Source organism: Peromyscus eremicus, chromosome 2 (genome assembly GCF_949786415.1).
Source record: "Peromyscus eremicus chromosome 2, PerEre_H2_v1, whole genome shotgun sequence".
Lineage (NCBI taxonomy): Eukaryota > Metazoa > Chordata > Mammalia > Rodentia > Cricetidae > Peromyscus > Peromyscus eremicus.
The window spans coordinates 74,622,970-74,644,039 of NC_081417.1; the positions used below are offsets into that span (position 1 = coordinate 74,622,970).

The 21,070-nt window shown below is 43.1% G+C and overlaps 1 protein-coding gene and 1 pseudogene across 1 annotated transcript in view; one reads left to right on the forward strand and one right to left on the reverse strand.

Annotated features, from left to right (window-relative positions):
• The window catches only part of Rad23b (RAD23 homolog B, nucleotide excision repair protein), a 49,999-nt gene extending 47,311 nt beyond the window's left edge, over positions 1 to 2,688 (forward strand). Inside the window, exon 10 of the mRNA XM_059254368.1 lies at positions 1,362 to 2,688. Coding sequence (XP_059110351.1) covers positions 1,362 to 1,475 — 114 coding nt within the window. The 3' untranslated portion in view covers positions 1,476 to 2,688. The remainder of the gene's footprint in view (positions 1 to 1,361) is intronic.
• A 4,441-nt stretch (positions 2,689 to 7,129) lies between these two features.
• On the reverse strand, positions 7,130 to 7,445 carry LOC131904770 (large ribosomal subunit protein eL34-like; annotated as a pseudogene).
• Positions 7,446 to 21,070: the final 13,625 nt, after the last annotated feature.

The window sequence follows — 21,070 nt, forward strand, 5'->3', positions numbered from 1 at the left end:
TTTAAGTCATAAAAACGTCCCTCATCTCTGGTAACAATTTTGTCTAGTAACTACAGCTACTCTAGCTATGTTTTGGTTATTGTTTGTATGATGTCTCTTGATTCTTACATTTTTAACATCTTTCTGTCTTTGAGTCTAAGTATGTCACATTGGAGTATATAGTTGGATTGTCCCCTGTCTCTTGATCTGCTATTTCAACTAACCTAGTTTTAGTTTGGATACAACATAGATAACAAGTTCATATTTTTAGTTTTTTTCCTACTCTGATTTATAAATCAATTATTGTGTTGGATTGGTTTTGGATTGGTGTTTTGTTTTGTTTTCGTTTTTTGTTTTTTGTTTTTTTTTTTTTTTTTTTTTTTTTTTTTTTTGAGACAGGGTTTCTCTGTGTAGCTTTGCGCCTTTCCTGGAACTCACTCTGTAGCCCAGGCTGGCCTCGAACTCACAGAGATCGGCCTGGCTCTGCCTCCCGAGTGCTGGGATTAAAGGCATGCGCCACCACCGCCCGGCTGGATTGGGTTTTTTGTTTGTGTTGTTTTTTTGGTTGGTTGGTTTTTTTGTCAGTTCTTAATGGTCATCTTTTAAGTAGTGTGTAATAGAAAGTTATTGAGACAGTTAAGGAAGGTATTCATCTGACAAGGAAGTAATAATAGTTCATAAAAAATAGAAGCTGTTATTTGACTTGAGTGTTTAAATTCTTTAAAAGCAACGAGTATTGGATCTCAGGTAATTTTAGTAAGTGTTTATAAATGAGATTAAGTACCTGAAATCAGTGTTTCAAATATGCTACAAATTTAAGTACCCATGAATAGAAAGTACTGTGTGTCTTTATTGCAAAATAACATCATGCAGTGGTACTGTAATTGGTCACCCACTTTTTTTAGTATAAAGTGTTTAAAGATACAAGCTGTGTTAAAAAATGAAAACATTCTCTTTTATAAAAAGTTGGTCTTTTTGCAAGTTAAGGTCTTTTGTGTTCTTTCCCCCTTTCTCAACCCTTCCCTTACTGAAACCATTCGATGCCCAGGTTTCTATGTGGTCATTTACTTTTAAATCAGGACAGTTACCTACTGTTTTTTAGTGAAGGTACCAGAAGGTGTTTAACATAGTACCTGTTAATTTAATCTCCTTACTGGAACAAAATTAAAAAATTAAATCTAGGTGTTAAATGTTCTCTCTGCCCTCTGAGTGTTGAACAGTGAATCCAGATTCGAGTGGGGCTGACGTTGTGCAATTTTCAGGAGCATTTTCTGTGGTACTGGTTAAGGTGTTCAGCGGCGATGCTGCAATCCCTAGAATAGAAAGCAAACTAGATGGACCATAATTGATGAGTTGAGTTTAATTGCTTCTTTTTCTTCCAGTTAAAGGCACTAGGATTTCCTGAAGGACTTGTGATTCAAGCATATTTTGCTTGTGAGAAGAATGAGAATTTGGCTGCCAACTTTCTTCTACAGCAGAACTTTGATGAAGACTGAAGGGACTCTTTTGTATCTCACACTCACACCAGTGCATTACACTAACTTTGTTCACTGGATTGTCTGGGGTGACTTGGGCTCATATCCACAATATTTGGTATATGGTAGTAGGTTGGTGGGGGTGGGAGGGAGGGAGCTAGGACATAGGGCAGGGATACATACCGTGCATGTCTGCTTCAATTAGCAGATGCTGCAGATCCACACAGTGTAAAATACTATACAACCAAACATCCGCCTTTGCAGGTCTTTATTCTTCTAAGCAGTAGATAACATTTCCTGGGTTTCCTTCCTCTAGTGTATTAGATCCAGAAATTTAGTGTGATGCCCTGCTTTCTCTTTTCTTTGACTTAACATTGGTTTCTGAAAGAATCTTTGCTACCTAGAATCTACAGTCTGTTTTATGGCAACACTGGATAATGGCTTTTTGAAATTGGAAAAAGAAATTGGAGCACCTGTAAACAGAAATGCCAAATTATTGATGGTCATTGTTGCTGCTTCACATTGATATGAAATTGATGCGAAAGGAAGCCCGTTCTTCATGTTCAGTCCTTGGGGTGGGGAGGGTAGAAAGGGGACTTTTCTTAAAATGAAAATAATTACTGCTATTTTAAAATTACCTGATTATTGAATGTGAGACCCTCTAACATGATTTGAGAAGCTGTACACATATAGGCAGAGTTATTTTCCTGTTTACATTCTTTGTTTGTTGGGGGAAATTGGTAGGTGTCTAATTACTGTTTACTTCATTGTTGTATTGCAGTAAAAGTTTAAAACAACCATTGCATGTTTGCTTTTGATGTATCCCTTTGTGAAATTAGCACTTTTGGGGCCAATGAAGAAATGCAGCATTCAGTCTCCTTACCCTTCCCTTTCCTCAGTAGAAATGCGTTTGTCAGCAGGTCATGAGTCAAACTGCTGCCTTTAAAAAAGCCACAAAATGCTGATTCAGTTCAAAATTAATGCAAATCTTTCAAAATTGGTTTTCTGATACTTTTGTGGATGTCTTCATTAGATAAGAATGTATTACCATTAAATCCATTAGTATTACATTGCTTTCAAAGAGGAGGTGGGTGGGCCTATAATCCAGCATCTTTTACTGCATTTAAAGATGGGAGAAAACTTTTGTATGGTCGGGAGATGTGGCTGGAAAGTACTTTGGAAAATATACAATCAAGATATCTCGTGGCATATTAAAAGAAAAATCTCAATCACAGTGTTGACTTTTATTTGGAATTTGCTCATCTCAGTTTTTCTTTGGAAAATCCCTCATTAGTATTGCTGTTTGATGGTAAGAGGGGCCACGTGCCATCTTGTTGCATTTGTCAAATCTTCTTTTCCTGAATATAAACAAAGTATTGAAAGAAGTAATGTCTCCCACCATCTCATTCCATGTGAGAAGATGGCTTTGCAGACCCCTTGCCCAGTCTCCTGCGCTGTGCTCAGTACAGCTTGGTGGTGACTCTTCAGCTTGCTCGTCATGCGCTCACAACCTGTTTCGTGAAAATAAATGAAACCATGATTTGCCTTCACCATATACCATGTTTAATTTTCATGTATTTATTCCATAAATGTGGTAGACAGTTGGATGGTGTACTGCCCCTGTGTTTTCCGGTGGACCATTCATGATGTCTCAGAATGAAACAGAGTTGGTAAATGCATTCTTGTGTCAAGGCAGAGCAGAGTGGGTTGGGGAAGAAGAGTGATGCATTTCCAGTAGGATGGGGGAGTGCTTCCATTTGTTTCAATGACATTCTGCCTGTTACTTTACTGCTCAGGATGTTAGCATAAGACTGGACACCTGGAGCTCACAAAAATAGCAGCTGCTGTTTCTCTCTGGAAAGTGACAGCAAAATTTGCTGGTGTGGAACTTGTCTTTGGACACAAAACTGCAAGTAGTAGGAGTAATGATTTCCAGAGGACAGCTTGGGCCAGTGTGACCATTTCTTCCTCAGTCAAACACCATACATGAGTGAAGTGGGCTTTTGAGCCTGTTACTGTTTCTGTTAAATTATGGGTAGTTTTGGGTAAATCTCTTAATGGCAATGACTATTGGACTTTTGAATTTTGCGTTTGAGATATACTTAGCATCTTGAGTATATTGTATTGTTTAGCTGCTCAGTAGAAAATACGAGGAAACCTCAATTTATATATGTAAAGTTATTTTAGAATCTTCTAGTCAAATATTTTGTTTCATTGTTTAAAAGTACTGAAATGTTCCACCCTTTACTACGTGTTCCCTGTACTAGATAGCTAGGATTCTAGGGAATTGATTATAAAGTATTTTCAACACATCTGACATGGCATTTCTCATTTTTTAAGATTCTTATATATAAGCATTGATGAGAAGTGACATTGCCTCCATCACCGGTATGTTCTCATCAGGAATTGTAATTTAGGAGGCTAGTGGCAGGGTCCTGGTTCTCAGCCAACACGTGTACCCAGCATTGGGATACCTAACGGGCTGTAACTGAAGGTTCATGAAGGCACTAAACTAACAGATGGCATAGAATTACCATTTCCTCTCTGTTCCAGTACACAGAGACCAGAGGGCAAGCAGTGGTTGCTTTCTGAAGAAAGGGGTGAGCACTTCCTGCCTTCATCCTTTTGGTGTGTTCTAAATCAGAGGCTACAAGTGGTCTTCACATTTTGTTGTTTTTTGAGACAGGGTTTCTCTGTGTAACCTTTTAAACAATTTAAAAATCTAGTTCTATGGGGTGAAAGTGTTCCCATTTCATCGTTGCTCTAGTTTTATGCTCACCTGTGCACATTTAGTAGTTATGTTTTTTTGTGCTGGTGAGGTTTGCTGTGGGTTGGAACAAACTGAAAACTTACAAAGCCTAGAAATAGCTCCTGGCTTGCTACAGAAAACGTTCAGCTTCCCCTGTTCTCTGGCTGACCTCGTTTGTTAAATTGTGGTTTCCACCTTGCCATGTTGGGATGCATGATTTCAGGTCTTCACTTAGTTTGGTTCTCATGTGGACATCAGAAGCTCCTTCTAAATCCTTGGCCTCTCCACTGGGATCAGCTTGTGCCCATTGTGGCTAGCCTTCTGGCCTCAGGCTGCTTTGAATTGCTACATAGTTCTTGTTCTTGGAGTAGGATAATGACAATTAGTCCAGAGCACACTGGCATAATGAACGAAGTTGGTAGGTGCATCTGGGAGTCAGAGGCCTGGGACCTTGGTACAGGATGAGAGGAAAGAGGAGCGCAGTCTTACTGATCCATACTTCAGGGTCTTTTCCAGGACTAGTTTGCAGAGGAAATGGTAAGGGCAATGATGAGGCAGAGGGCAGACAGAGGCTTGGACTTGTAAGGGAAAAGCACTGGCAGTAGAGGACCTGCAAGGAGGCTCATGAGTCTATTGCAGAGAGCCTTCCCTATCAGCATGGTTCGTTTACATAGTTGTGGACTCAGATTATGTTCTCACTGCACAGAGGGTCCAAGACCAAAGAAACCAGTGTATAGTGTGGTCTTTGCCATCCTAACTCATCCTCCAGGAACAGACTAAAAAGCTGTCATCCAGACTTGTGCCTCCTGCCTCAGTCAAGCTGTTTCCTGTTCTTACTGCTTTTAAATGGCTTTGTTTTCAGAGCTGCCTTCCTTGGGTATTTGATAGATAGCATTTCCCTGTATGTTGCACAATTCTTTCCTTGATACTCACGGGAAGTTGCTTCTAGGAACTCTCTACTCCAAGGATCCCAAAGTCTCCAGATGCCCAAGCTCCTCATAAAATGTCTTTGTGTATAAACTGTTCAATTCCCATGCTTGATCTGCAGATGGCTGGCAGTACCAGTGCAATGATCTTTAAGTACTTAAGCTGTTTTAGGTGAGACAAAATGTACATGGTCAGCACAGGTGCAGCTTCAGCTGGGCATGAAGAATGAGTCTGCACTTCATTATGTGGCTCAGGCCAGACTATTACTTGACATGTAGTCTGGCGTGGCTTTATCTCTATTCTGGCCTCAGCCACTCAGAAGTCCTGGAATTCCAGGTGTGTGACACAACTCTAAGTTGAGTGTGTGGATGTGAGTACTCGTGGACTTGGGAGGACCAACTGTCATGTTTGCCATGGTGTAAAAATTGGGAAACTCCACTCATTTTTTTTTTCTTCTAGACAGGGCTTCTCTGTGTTATTTTGGTGCCTGTCCTGGATCTTGCTCTGTAGACCAGGCTTGCCTCGAACTCAATCCACCTGGCTCTGCCTCCCAAGTGCTGGGATTAAAGGCACCACCACCACCCATCAGGAAACTCCACCCTTATTTCTCCTTAGCTCTTAAGAGGATTTGTGTGAGTCAGTGCTCTCTAGAAACATGGGACCAATAAGATAGGTTGAGAAAGATGGGTATGAGGAATTCTGCAGGCTGGAGAACTGGGAAAGCTAATGATGATTCAGTCCAAGGCTAGAGACCTGAAAAGACTGGTGTGTTGGAGTGGGATTTTGCTGGTACACAAGGCACCACAGTGGACAGTGCTGATAGTAAAGAGCTGGGGACAGTTGATCCAGCTCCAGAAAGCAGATTGTATTGATACATGCCTGTCTTCCAGTCAGCCTCAGGGAGAGGTCATGTTGCACACCTTGGTATCTTAGCACTTAGGATGTGTTGGCAGAAGGATCAAGGGTTCAAGACCAGCCTTGGGTGCACAGTAAATGTAAGGCCAGCCTGGGCTATCTAAGCACCTCCTGAAATTAAAGAAAAAACAAAAACATATTAGATGATATGGTGAGAGCTTTATTCCTAAATCCACAGATTTCAAATTCTGATTGCCTAGACCAGTGGCTCTCAACCTGTGGGAGTTAATCAACCCTTTCATGGGGGTCACATCAAATGTCCTGCATCTCAGATATTTACATAATGATTTTAACAGTACCAGAATTCCAGTTATGAAGTAGCAACAAAAATAATTTTATGGCGGGAGGTCACCACCACATGAGGAACTGTATTAAAGGGTCACAGCATTAGGAAGGTTGAGAAGCACTGTCTTAGGCCCTTAGACACATCCAGATGGCACTTTGCTAACTCTGAGTATCCCTAGCTGGGTCATACCTATGTTGATATTGTAACTAGCCACTGCAGACTGCTTACTGTTGCTAGCCCTCCATACTTACATGGGTCCTTAGAACTGAATTGCTACTGTAAAACAATGTCTGAGCCAGATGCTCGATTTCGTTATTAACAGCTTTCACTCCAATTTCAAACTCCAAAATTATTTAAAGACTGCTTTTCCTTTTCCTTTTTTTTTTTTTTTTTCCTTTTTGTTGTTTGGAGACAGGGTTTGTGTAGCCTTGGATGTCCTGGAATTCACTCTGTAGACCAGGACTGGCCTTGAACTCACAGAGATCCCCCTGCCTCTGCCTCCTGAGTGCTGGGATTAAAGGTGTTTGCCCCGACCACCTCGCTCTGAAAACTGCTTATAAGTTGTTCAGCTGTACAGTTAAAGAAGCTGTGCACACATAGCAGCACTTGATGCATCACCTCAAAACTGGGGAAAAATGTTTACTGGTGAAATAGTGCCTTAGATTGACTTAGATGTGGCGTGCTGAATTCAGTTATTTTGTGAGCCTGGGGTAGCTTTTCAGCATTTCATTTGTAGGTTTTTGTTTTGTTTTTTCACATACTAAGCCTTGACTTTTATTACTTTAAAAAGATGCATATTTATTTCACTTTCTGTCTCTGTTGTGTCTTCAACACTTTGACAACAATTCTCTCCTGAATAAGGAAAGCTCACTTGATCCTGTCACAGACACACTTGGCACACATGGACCCACTGTATGCCCTGCTGACACGCTTCTTCATCCCAGACAGTCTCATTAGGGTATTCAGTCTCACAGTAGGAACCTCTCCAAGTCTGCCTGGGCACACACCACATACAGATTTAGGTGCTTTCCCAACCTTCAGTCCTGCTGCCAGGGGTTCCAGACAGCCTAGTTTTGTTGGAGGCTGTGTTGTAGGAAAGCCTATGATGGACCATCCTGAGTGCTTCTGAGCATCATCCTTGGAAGAGGTCATGTAAACAGTTTCAGGGGTTTTCTTTCTAGATTTCCTTTTGGTCAGTTAGATTTGTTTGACCATTTTGCCTAATATACTGCCTCCAGCTCTAAGGAAATTAAAATTTACTTAATTAGTCATTAAAATTTCACTTATATTTTTTGAGACAAATCTTACTATGTAGTTCTGTCTGTCCTATAGAAATCAGTCTGGCCTCAAACTCACAGAGATCCACCTGCTTTTGTTTCCCCAGTGCTTGGATTAAAGGTGTATGCCACATGCACAACGACTCCTACTCATTCTTAACTGTTGCAATTCAAAGTGGCTTTTATAATTTTACACCATTGTTTGTTTGGTTTTTTTTTGTTTTTTTTTTGTTTGTTTGTTTGTTTTTTTTGTTTTTCGAGACAGGGTTTCTCTGTGTAGCTTTGCGCCTTTCCTGGAACTCACTTGGTAGTCCAGGCTGGCCTCGAACTCACAGAGATCCGCCTGGCTCTGCCTCCCGAGTGCTGGGATTAAAGGCGTGCGCCACCACCGCCCGGCTACACCATTGTTTAATGAGGTACCATATGTATATATACGTGTGTGTGTGTGTGTGTGTGTGTGTGTGTATGTATGTATGTATGTATGTAACATGAATTTTAAAAGGTTTTATAATAAAAGACCCAGAGCCAGATATTGGGGTGAAAACTGCAAGATCAGAGAAGCAGAACAACCAGCCATTAGCTTACCTCTATGAAATCCTCAGCCTCAAGAGTGAATTTCTGTTTCTTCATGCCTTATATACTTTTCTGTGTCCTGCCATATTACTTCCTGAAATTAAAGGCATGTGTCACCATTGCTTGGTTCTGGTTCTTTTCTTGTAGCCCAGTGTGGGTTTGAACTCACAGAGATCCAGATGGATCTCTGCCTCCCAAGTGATAGGATTAAAGGTGTGTGCCACCACTGCCTGACTCTGTGTTTAATTTAGTGGCTTGTTCTTTGATCCCCAGGTAAGCTTTATTGGGGTACACAATACATATCTATCTGTCTATATATATGATTAAACAATGATACATAATACATCAATTAACATTTAATTTGCAGAAAAATTGGAATTGAACAAAGAACTCATAACCACATGTCTACCTCAGAGAACCCTTTTCAGTTTTACGATCCCAGTAATGTCCACTATAGCCAGAGTCCCAGGCAGTTAAGAAGCTGCTTTTAGTTCATCTCATTCAATGCAGTCTTTCTTCCTTGATCTTCAACTTCAATGCTTCATATTCCAAGGCAGCTGCCATAAAATGTCACTCGGATACATCTGTAGGAGGAAAGCCAGGAGTGCAGCAGTGAAGTAACCAGTTTGTTTCTCTTGATACTTCTTTGCTTAAAGGAGGTGGCCCCGCCAGGCTTCTCCCCTGGAAAGCAACCCCATGTCAGAGTTAACAGAAGTTGGAGGGGACCTTGTTTGTCACCCACTAGTTTTACATTAATTACTGTAATGGTTGCCATTGGTGACTTTTAAACCTAGTACGTTTGTTAGTAGTTAGTGTCCTGCTTTCTTGCATATCCCCTACTCCCGTTAATGTCTATTTCTCAGGGCTTGGCTTGTTTTACTCGTAGTACATAATTGTTACTCCTTATATCAGGGCTGGACTTGTCTGGCTCAGGCATGGTGTGTCTTAAAGCTGGCTCCTGTATCAGGCCCTCTCCTAGCCACTCTGACTAGTTCCTCACTTTCTGCCACAGCTGTAGAGCCCAGGCATTTGCACTTTGTGCATCAGAGCCCTGAACTCAGCCCTTTCTCCTGGGAGCTTATTCCCTTTGCTGGAAAGTCTCCTTAGAAACAAAGATTTGCTTTATGTGTGGTTGCTGCAGCCTTCTGCTTCTGAGACCTCCTTGTGTTCACACAATAACTGCATGTGTGTGAAGTATGTCTATACACATCAATAGTAGAGTTTGGTGCCATTCTAATCTAATACCACAAGGTTGAATCCAGCTGCTTCCTTGGTGTGTTTTGAATTCCTTGGATAGTGAGGTAATGGTCCACCACTGTTTTTAATAGAATTTTCAGCTCCCCTGGGTGCCATTCTTAGGCATTCAGCTGTCATTCTGCCTCTTTGATTGGCCAGTACATTCATACTTATTATCTCTCTCTTTTGAGACCACCTTACTCTGTAGCCCAGGCTAACTTCACAGCAATCCTGGCCTGGCCTCCTGAGTGCTGTGATGACAGGCGTGAGCAGAAACATCTGCCATGTTCCTATTTTAATAAAAGATGAAGGTGGATGCATTTAGGTCATCTAATCTTGCTTTCCAACAGTGGGGCTCCCTGCATGAGACAGGGAAGACCTTGCTTGACCTGTTGCAGTTGTGTACCATCATCTAGGTTACCTCCTCCATGGTGTTGGAACCCATGGGTGTTGTGGGTAGTGAGGGAGCTGGAGAGAATGTGCAGGCCCCCCCCCCAATAAACTGTTCATGGTCCCCAGAATCTTACTCTCTGTCTCACCTCTGCCTTGGTTTGTAGTCAGTCACTTTGATTCAGAATGGTTCCCACCTCCTCATAACTAAATATGTAAAATGGCCCCTTTAGGGAGCTCTTCCTTGACCCTCTTAAAATTTTCACCAGGGCCCTTACATCCCCTATGACCACTCAGTGCCTGCCATAGAACTGAAACCCTGACTCCAAAGCTTTATTGCTCAGCTCATTAATATGCAGTAATGGGGAGAGAGGCCTGGGTAGTGCCATGGAGTTCATGCTATGCCTTTCATCTGAGTGGTGACCAAAGTCAGCCAAGGACTAGATAGAAGGAGACTTCATACAGTCCTGAAAGACAATGTCAGGTATGGCAGCTTTTGCCTTTGCTATGGCCTTGGACTCCTTGACTTTTCTACCTAAGCTCTAAAAGGAACTAAGGAGTTGGAAGAGCAGGGTCTGAGGAATCAGCCTGTTCAACTGGCACTAAGGCTCAGACACTTTCTGGTTCCAAGAGGAGCTAGCCAGTCTCACAGTAGGAGCTCTTGCTGAGCAGTGGCACCAGTGTTCTGTGAACTTGGAGAATCCAGCAGACTGGCTGACCCTGACTACCTCTTCACTGCATTTCCTCTGGTGGCTTTGCAGACCGCTGTGCACAGAACCAGAAGAGTGATGTTGGGTGGCAGGATAGCTTGCTGCTGAGCTCAAGGTGCTTGAGACAGCCACAAGTGTGGGATCTTGGAACTAGAGTCACAGCAGTTGTGAGCCGCCAAACGGGTCCTGGGAACCAATCTTGGGTCCTCTGTACGAGTAGTATGCACTCTTAACCACTGAGGCATCTCTCTAGCCCCTGCAAAAATCATTACTTTTTATTAAAAGGTACTTTCAGAATTTTTTATTAAAAGATATTTTTTAATTTTAAATATTAAATTTAAAAACCAAGCCAGCCTAGACTGTTTCAAAACAAAGAAACAAACCACATTCCTTGACATTTAATGTAGGTAAGTGAAAACTGACACAAACTGAAATCTCATGTTTCTCAGTGAATTTTAAAGGGGAAGGAGCTTCTAGGACCCGTAAGTTTGAACGTTGCCATGGCAAATGATGGGTTTTCCATTTCAGACTTAAATGACCCAGAAAAATGGAATGTTGCCTCCTCTCTTCGGGAGCCTGCTGGAAGATGGGGTTCTGGGAGCCCTGGGATGCTCATTGCTACACTACTGTCCTTTCCCAGCTGCAGGAAAAATCCTCTCAAAAGTGTCCTCCCAGGCTCATCCACCCTTGTCATTTTCCTTTTTGAGAAGCGTTAAATATTCTTTAATTCTTGACACACATCACGCTAAACTGTGTTTCAGTAAAGGGCAGCACCTTTCAGTGCATGTGTGTGTTTCCGGGGTGGGGATGGAGGTGGGGTGTACCTGTGATTCTAATTAAATTGGTATAAGCAAGGAAAATGCAGACACTTTTTTTTTTAAATCTTTAACCATTGTCTGTTCCTGGCTAATAAACACAAATTGAAACAAGTAAGTCTTCACTTCTGAGACACTGGACTCTTCCATAGTCATCTAAGTAGCTGTGTAACTAAAACCAAGCTTCAGCAGATTTTGAGGAGGCATCCCCCATCTTTGTGAAAATTGGACATTGTTAATTAAGTCCAAACATCTTTAGAAAGGGAAAGCATCGACAGTATTTACAGACCTGGAGTCATTATTATTATTATTATTAATTTTTTAAAGATCATATTGCCTTTGCTTCAAGCCAATTTTACTTAAACCAGGATCGAAAGAATCTTCTTGTTTGCCATTCACAATCTGGATTCTGGTCTGTGAGCTAGATCACGGTTAGTTAAAAGCAAGGAGACATTGTGGTGCAATAGATAAGGCAGTGGCTATGTCTCATTGGTGGCCTTTTTAAGATGTGCCACTAAGTCTGCCTCTTCCTACCCCTGGTCGAGTCATTTCTGGTCCAGGGATTCACTGTTGGATTCTGCAAAGCTCCAGCCGAGTGTCCTCTCTCCAGGTTAGGCCTTTGCTCTTAAACTCACTGTGTGCCCAATGATGATCTAGAACTCCAGTTTTCCTGACTCCATCTCCTCATTGCTAGGGCTATGGGTATATACCACCATGATCAGTATATGTAGTACTTGGGATCAACCCAGGGCTTTGTGCATGCAAGGCAAGCACTCTACCAACGGAGCCACATACCCAACCACCTCTTGGCTTCAGCCTTCTTTACAATCCTGGTCCAGTGTACACTTTCACACTGGTCCAGGGTTATTACTCCAGGTCTTTGTACACTCCAGCATATTTATACATATTAACCATTCCTGCCTAGAAATTCTCCTGTAGTCCTTTCAAGGAACTCCTATGTGCCCTTAAGGTCCCACTTGAATACCGAAGGCTCTGTGGAGACTTTTGTGTCGAGAACTAGCAGAGGATTGCTCCCTTGGTACACTCTGAAGGAAAGCCACACAAGGAAAGCCACACCTCTGACCACAGTTCTTCATTTGCATGGTTGTTTTTATGGACATTGTATGAAAGTAAAAAATTAAAACTTGCCTTTTCAGTCACATGGGGCCTGAGTACCCCAGGAATTGTGGCTTGAAGCCGTTGAATGCTATTGGGTTGGGCTGGTTCATCTGACCCTGAAGAGGAGTAAACAACCTTCAGTGTTGGTCAGAACAGTTTGGAAAAAGGGAGGGAGGAAAAAAAAAAATCTTCATTCTGCCCTGTCTCGCCCCCTTGTGGTGAGGGGGAGTTGCGCAGACTCTCAGGGTAGCCGCACAGGGAAGGATGTGACAGGTGAGGGAGAGCTGGCTGCTCCGGAGCCTTGGAAAATTTGGGGTTACCAGTGAGAGGAAGAATGCTGGCCTGAAGACTCGGCACACAGCAGCATGGATTGCCCAGGCTCTCTTGTGGAAGGGCGGGGGAACTGGACCCACAGGGCTGCAATCTGAAGACCGCATTGGCTTGCTTAATCCTCAGGAGGCTGCCACGGAGGTGGGGAAATTGAAGTGGAGAGAGCAAGTGAGCTGTATGCACTGGCTATCGTAATTAGAACATGCAGATGGAGAGTGGGAACTCACCCCTGGCTCCTGGCCTCCACTTTCTGCTGATCTGTCTAGAGGAGGTAAGGGTCAAGGAGGCAGTGGACTTTTCTTTCAGTTTCTGAGATGGTCTTAGACCTTTGCCCTAACACATGCCCAGAGGAAAGAGCACACAGAGGGCTAATGAGATTTGGAATCAAATGGATGCCCTCTGGCTCTTTCATGGCTCTCTTGTTTATATTGCTGTAAGCTGGCTGTCAATTTAGAAGAGCTAACCTGTTCATTGCTCACTTTTAGAACTCATCCACAGTGGCTCAAAGCTCATGCAGCCAGGGGGCGGGGCCTCCCAGTTTGGAGTGGGCATGAGCCACTGCCAGATCCTCTGGCCTGTGATCTCACTGAAAGCCCCTTATTCCCATTATCCGAACCTGGCTCAGCCCAGGTGCTACCTTCCAGCTGGAGCAATAGCTCTCTCTTGACTATCTTGATTCTTTAGGGAGAGGCGGCTGTTGGGCGAGGGTAGGAGGAGGCTGAAAAAAGGGAACCAAAACCGCTTCCAAACAGCTGCTCGTTCCTGTTGCCCAGAATACTTAAGCAACTTCATGTATCCAGAAACACTACTGGGCTTGCAGCAAGCCAGGAAATCCGAACTGAGACCTTGTTGTGGGCTTGGAACTTACATGTGCACACGCGAGTACACGTACACACACACACACACACACACTCATACAATGCAAATGGCAGTCTCTCTCCATGTTTCAAGGGTCACAAAAACAGGACTAGACTTTCAGATCTTTGTTCCTCTGGACATGCCTTTCCATTGTTTCCCAGGCTCACCCAGCTATTCCTTCCCTCCCTCCAGCTTTAAAGGATATCCCTCGATGCACTGGCACTTCCCATGACCAGAGAGAGCCCCATGCAGGAAGAACCAGGACTACAGATGTATACAGCTGTGCTTAGCTTTTACCTGAGTGCTGGGGACCTGAACTTGGTTTCTCAGGCATGCACAGCTAACTCTACTTGCTGAATCATCTCAGCCCCTCTTATGCCTCTAGTGCCTGGATGAACAAATGTGAATTTTTTGAGGCTTCCCCCTCCCAATCAATGATAAAGGATTTTAAATGACAGATTAATTACATCTATGAAGGCTTCTATGGCCCTCCCCTTTCATAGTAAATAAAAGAATAAAATAGGTGAACGGCTTATTTTCAAAGTCCCTGAAATGAAAGGATGAGTGTTCTGACTAAGCAGCTAGCTATTCATTTAGCTGTAAACACTTGGGTAAACTACTCCATCTCTATAAGCCTCATGCCTCGGTTTTATTATTGTTGCAGTGATCAAATACCCAGACTGTAGATGAATTTCTAAATGGTCTTATTAGATAAAAATCTCAGAGCCAGATATAGGGGTGAAAACCTGAGAGATCAGAGGAATAGGAACAGTCACATGCTAACCTTACCTCACCAACTCCACAGCTTCCAAAAGTGAGACTTCCTGTCTACCCATGCCTATATGCCTTGCTGTTCTGCCATCTGATTTGCTCTCTCTGTCCAGCTACATCACTTTCTCTTCCTGCCTAGCTCTGTCACTTCCTGTCTGTCTGTACAGACTACCAGACCTCCATGGTTCACTAGTCTTGGAATTTAAGGCGTGTGCCACCACACCTGGCTCTGTTCCCAGTGTGGCCTTGAACTCACAGAGATCCAGACAGATCCCTGCCTACCAAGTGATAGGATTAAAGGCTTGTGCTACCATTGCCTGACTTCTATATGGTGGCTGGCTTTTTCCTCTAACCCTCAAGTAAATTTTATTGGAAGACACAGTATATTGGGGGACACAATACATCACCACACCAGACAAAAGCAACTTATGGGTGAGAGTGTTAAGTTCATTCTGGCTTATAGTTCAAGGTACAGTCCATCATTGTGCTAGTTGGTTTTATTGTCAATTTGACACAAACCAGGGTCATCTGGAAAGAGGGAACCTATATCAAATTGACCTGATTGTAGGCAAGTCTGTAAGGGCATTTCCTTGACTAATGATTGATGTGGGAGGACCTGTAGTAGAGTATTATTTTAAGGTGTGTTACTGTTGTTTATTTTACATTTGTTTAACTCTGTGAAGTTGTGTTACTGTGCCTATGTAAAACACCTGATAGTCTAATAAAGAACTGAATGGCCAATAGCAAGGCAAGAGAGAGAGATAGGCAGGGCTGGCAGGCAGAGAGAATGCATATATAGAGAAATCTGGGAAGAAAGAAAGGAAGGCAAATAGCCAGAGAAGGAGGAGGACTTCAGGGACCAGCCACCAGGCAAGCCACGGAAAAAGAGTAAGATTTACAGAAGTAAGAGAATGGGAAAAATCCAGAGACTAAAGGTAGACGGAATACGTTAAGGAAAGCTGGAAAGAAACTAAGACAAGCTAAGGCGAGGCATTCATAATTAAGAATAAGTCTCCATGTGGTATTTATTTAGGAGCTGGGTGGTGGGCCCCTCAATAAAAGAACAAAAACAAACAACATAATGGCGCCCAATGTGGGACCTTACTGCCACACAGGGCTTAAGAAAGATGAGTTAAAAAAAAAGTATACAGCTCCTTTAAGAGTTTTTGCCGGATAGTTTCTGCCAGGCAGTGAGCTCTTGGGCAGCTAGTATGTTAAGTAGAAACAAACAAACAAACAAAACTAAGTTAAAAATGCCTGCCTCAGCTCAAGCATCAGCATTCTAGAGATTTAGAAAGGTTGAATGCAGTTCCTGGTCAGACAAACCTCAAACTGGCTGCGAGTTTCATGCTTGGTTTTCATGACCCAAGAAGTGGGGCAGAGCCAGCTAAGAGCCGCACATGGATAATCCAGGTGTAAGTTAGCAGTCTAAATTTAGCTCATATGGTCAAAAAGGGCTGAAGATATGTAGTAAAAGAGGTCTAGGGGCTGGAGAGATGGCTCAGAGGTTAAGAGCACCAAGTCTTCTTCCAGAGGTCCTGAGTTCAAATTCCCAGCACCCACATGGTGGCTGACAACCATCTGTAATGAGATCTGGCGCCCTCTTCCGCATACATAATAAATAAATAAATCTTAAAAAAAAAAGAGGTCTAGTATAGTATTGTGTTGATTTTGAATTTTTTGACTGTTGAGAAGCAAAAGACAGCTGCTAGGACACAGGGGATTGTGATCTGGCTTGCTAAATTGAACCAATCTAGATATTTTAGAAATGCCTTAACTTTTAAAAAGTCAAAAAATATATTTGTCGGCTGGAGAGATGGCTCAGAGGTTAAGAGCACTGACTGCTCTTCCAGAGGTCCTCAGTTCAATTCCCAGCAACCACATGCTGGCTCACAACCATCTGTAATGCAGCCCTCTTCTGGCCTGCAGACATATGTGCCGGCAGAATACTGTATACATAATAAATAAATAAATCTTAAAAAAAAATATATTTGTCAAATGGAAATCAAAAATGCTTTGGCATTTTGTTCCCATAGGAGATGAGAGGCTGTGGATTCCTTCAGGGTTAATATGGATCAGGTTTGATCAGGTGAGACTTCCTGAAACTTGACAGGTGATATCTATCAGCAAAGATTACTGCTGGTTTTCCCAGGACTTAGTCATTATCTCAAATTTTCTCTCTGAGACTCTAAAGATACTTTGTCCACAGACAGCAAGAAGAAGTATGGAGAAAACTATGCCTACATTCCCAAGAGTTGGGGGTGTGTGGGTGGTTTTTGGTTATTTGGTGGGTTATGGATGTTTATCATTTAGGGGAATATAGAATATTTGAAAGTTATTTTTGTTACACTGTATATGTTTCTACTCTTGTTTAAAGGATTTTTGTATATTGATAAAAATTTAAGGTTATTTTTGTTACAACATATTGTATGTATATTTCTATTCTTGTTTAAGGTATTGTACCTATGCAGTTCATTTTAAAATGTAAGGTAAAATTCTAGGTTTTGAAAGCTGTCATTATGAATTATTAGGATAATCAAGAAACATAGGTCAATAGTAAGTCATTTATAACAATCAAATTTGTAGATGTTAGGTATGCTTTCCAGATCATATAGAGATATATTTTAGATATATCTTCAAATCTTTCAAAGACCTACAGAATATGGCATTTAAAATGTTTTGTTAACATAAAGTTTTTCATGACAATGAGACACATCTCCTCCTGATAGCACCAATTTATTTCAGAGAAGATGATTGGCATTGAAGAAACTCCTTATGGGTGTGTTGGGGGGAGCTGAGTACTTGTATGTCTTCATCTCTGGGGCAGGGGGTTACTTGCATGCACTCACCACTCTCTGCTTCTTGACCATGGGTGTGATGTGATGAGCAGCTTCGAGCACCTGTCTCCTGGAATCTCTTGTCATGACAGATTGTACCTTCAACTGAGAGAGAAATAAATTTTTCTTCCCTTCAGTTGCTTTTGTCAGGATATTTCCCCCTAGCAACAGGGGAAGAAACAGAGACACCTCTAAAAAACAGAGAAATGCTTGTACTCATCCTCCAAAAATCTGATGAGCAAAACTTACCCACACGTTATAGCAACTAGCATCTGGAATGCAATGGGCACTTAATGAAAATATGTCTGCGAACATAGCCTGTTTATGATGTCTTCCATTAAAGTGGTACTCCATCTGGCCTCTTGGCCATCCTGGGCCATCCTGGGTCATCCCAGGGCTGCTGGAATGATATAGTCAACTTTTATGTCTCCAGAGATTTGCTGGGTGTTTGATGCTCCCTGACTTGAAGAAGAAGCCCACCGCTAGGCAGTCCTGTGGGCAGCAGATAATGATGAATAAAGCAGCGCCCTGGACCTCTGAAAGGACCACCCTTTGGGAAAGGGATTCAGGGTGGTCTTTGGGACAATGCTGCTATTAGCATCTGTTGAGGAAATAGCAAGAATCCAAAAGAAATGCAGGAGTTAGGATGTTGGAGAAACTCTTCCTCAGCCTGGGGCTGGGCAAGAAGGGAGTGGGGCTTTTCCAGGCCCTGGGGCAGAGCTGGCAGAGAGGGAGGCAGGTATATAAGAAAAGAAGTCTCTGGTCAGGAGAGAGCTCCTCCAGGAACAACTCTTGATTGCCTGTTGCTTCTCAGCAGTAGATGGTAGAAACCTAGCCTTCCATACCCCTGACCCTCTCAGACTTTGAGGCAGATAGTGCTGTCATCTCTAAGGTGACACTGTTGCCAAGTGTTCATCATTGCTGCTCCACCCAGGAAGTCCATCCTGGGCTGACTCCTCCAATGATAGACCTCTACAGGGGAGATCATTGTCTGCACAATTATGTGTCCAGGCCAAGCTGTGGGCTCATTTATTCTTGTTTTCATGTAATAGGTGCTGGCCTCAGTGCTAGACTGAGTACAGGAACTAAGCACCCCCGACCTGCCATGAAGGGAGTGACAGACAATCTTCCCAGAGTCATTACACACACACCACAGTAGATGATGTATCATCAGCATCAAGATAGAGTCTGCAGAGGAACTGGCCAAAAATTAAGGAAGCCTTCATGGCAGAGGTGATTATGACCTAGGCCTGGAGGTCCATGTAAGAGTTGACACAACAAAAGTACCAGCATTTTAAGCCAAAAAGTTAGTTTTTGTAGAAAGATAAAAGAAATCATCAGGCAAGCTGAGGATTGGTGTGTGTTGGTGTGATGTGGGTCTTTCATGGCGGGGTGGGAAGTTAGGAGATGGGAGGTGAAAGCAGGACAGGATGAAATTTCTAAGTGCTGATCTACACTGGTCAGTGGATGGTGTACTGGTTCCATGGCCGGGTCCCAAGTCCTCCCTTATTGATTTTGTATTTTACCAAGCATCTACTATATTCTAGGCTCAGAGACAAGATAGAGCAAGGGAGGACCCAGGTCCCCCTGCATTTGTTGTCATTTTATTAATTGTTGCTGCTTTTTAAGCCACAGCTGTCCGAATCAGCAACTGCAACTCCACCACTACCAGCAGTGGTTAGATGGTTAGGTCGCCAGGGCCCAGAGGGAAATCTGTTCCCTCAGGCTCTGACTCTTGCAAAGCTATGAAGGGAACTTAACTCAACCTCTCTTCCTCTAAAGAACTCAAGATCCAAAGGTTAAGGTAGAATTCTGCTCTTCAGGGAGGCTGACTAGCAAGTAGCTCACCTCCTTCAAAAGGCCCTTGTGCTTCTTCTTCTCTCCCCTCCATAAAAACCCTTCTCTACCTGGCTCCTCCTTACCACTTCCTGTCAGCTAGTTGCTGACAATCTTCTGACCATAGGTGAATTTTATTTAATCAAACGTATCTTTCAATCATTAAACAAATTTCCAGAGCATAAACAAAAGTAACACACCTTAAAATAATATTCTATAACATGCACTCTCACACCTGGGACAGTTGTGTATAAATCAATCAATTGTAAAAAACAGATATATGGGCCTATTTCACTGGGGAGAAAAGATTGAGCTTGAGTATTTTCCTCTCTGAGAGGGAAGATGTGTTTTATCTTGTTTTTAACATGTGCTTTCAAGTGATGGAGATAACTATTTGGCTCCCCGGCCTCCCTACAGACAAAACGAGCGAAGCAGGGGGCCCTCTGAAGCTAAGCTGCACTTTGAGGTCCTCACTCAGGACTGGTTTCTTCTCTTGGCTTTTCTAGGGTGGCTTCTCAGTCTGGGTCCCCGAGCTAATGTGGAACAGCAGATCCTCGTGGGAGGGGACTCTACCTCTTTTGAGGCTGAGAGCATTCAGCCAGAGCAATCCAGCATTACCCTACTCCTCTTTCTTTCCTGGAAAAGAGGGCTGAGTCAGGATGGCCTCAAAGTAACTCAGACCTGCGTTCAAATCCTGCCTCGCACATCTATCAGCTGTGTGATCTTAGACAACCCAGAGTTTTCTAAGTCTGAATGCCTTCATGTATCACGATAATTCTCAGTTCTTAGTTTATGTGCGTTAGTGTTTTGCCTGCATGTGTGTCTGTGTGAGAGTGTCAGATCTTAGAGTTACAGACAGGTGTAAGCTGCCGTGGGGGTGCTGGGAATTGAACCTGGGTCCTCTGGGAGAGCAGTCAGTGCTTTTAACTGCTGAGCCATCTCTCCAGCCCGGATAATTCTCAGTTCTGATACTTAGCTCACTTAGTGGTTACTGACAAATGATCAAATCACTGTCAAAGAAGTTACACAGTACAAAGCACACAAATGGAACACAACAGAAAATTCCCGGAGGCACTTTGACAGCAGGGCCATTTAGCAAGACCTCAATAGCAGGGTCTACCCTAGGGCCTATGACCTCCCCAGCCATGAGCCTTTGATCAAGATTACAGTACCAGGCATGAAATCCCTCCCACAGAGCAGGCTTCAAATCCAATCACAAAGTGTTTTGTTATCCCATAATAGTCCTGCCTACTGTTGTACCAGTAGGCACATTTTACCCGGCAGGTTAGTGTTACAGCATGCATGGGCCAGCGCTGGATGTGACCACTGATGTCTTTTCTCCCCCAGCAGCTTGCATGGCACATTCTGACTCTATGAGAGCTAGCTGGCAGGTGTAGCTGGAGACTATCTCTCCAGCTCCTGCCAAGCCCCAGCAGTCCCACAGCCCACTTATAAAATAAACACACAGATGCTTCTATTATTTAAACTGTTTGGCCTAATGGCTCAGGCTTCTTGTTATCTAGTTCTTATATCTCAAATTAACCCATATGCTGGGGCTTATGGAGAAACTCTCCAGCTACAAGCAGGCAGGATATTTGTAACCTGAGTCAATGCATGAGTTGTCCTTGGTCAGAGAAGCATCTTTTTGCAGCGGGCAGCAGTCAGTACAGAGATGTATAAATGGGCAAAGTGCTTAGAGAAAGAGAGTGCTTAGTCTCTGCACTGCCTGGTTTCATATCAACTCAGCACAAGCCAGAGTTATTTGGGAGGGAACTTCAATTTAGAAAATGTCCCTGCTGGATTGGACTGTGGGCAGTCCTGTCGGTCTCAATTGATGATTAGTGTAGGAGGACCTAGCTCACCATGGGCAGGTGGTCTGGGGTTCTAGAAGAAAGCAAGCTACAAGCAAATCATGCAGAGCAAGACGTAAGCAGCATTCCTTTGTGGCCTCTGCTTCAGTTCTTGCCTCCAGGTTCTTGCCTTGAGT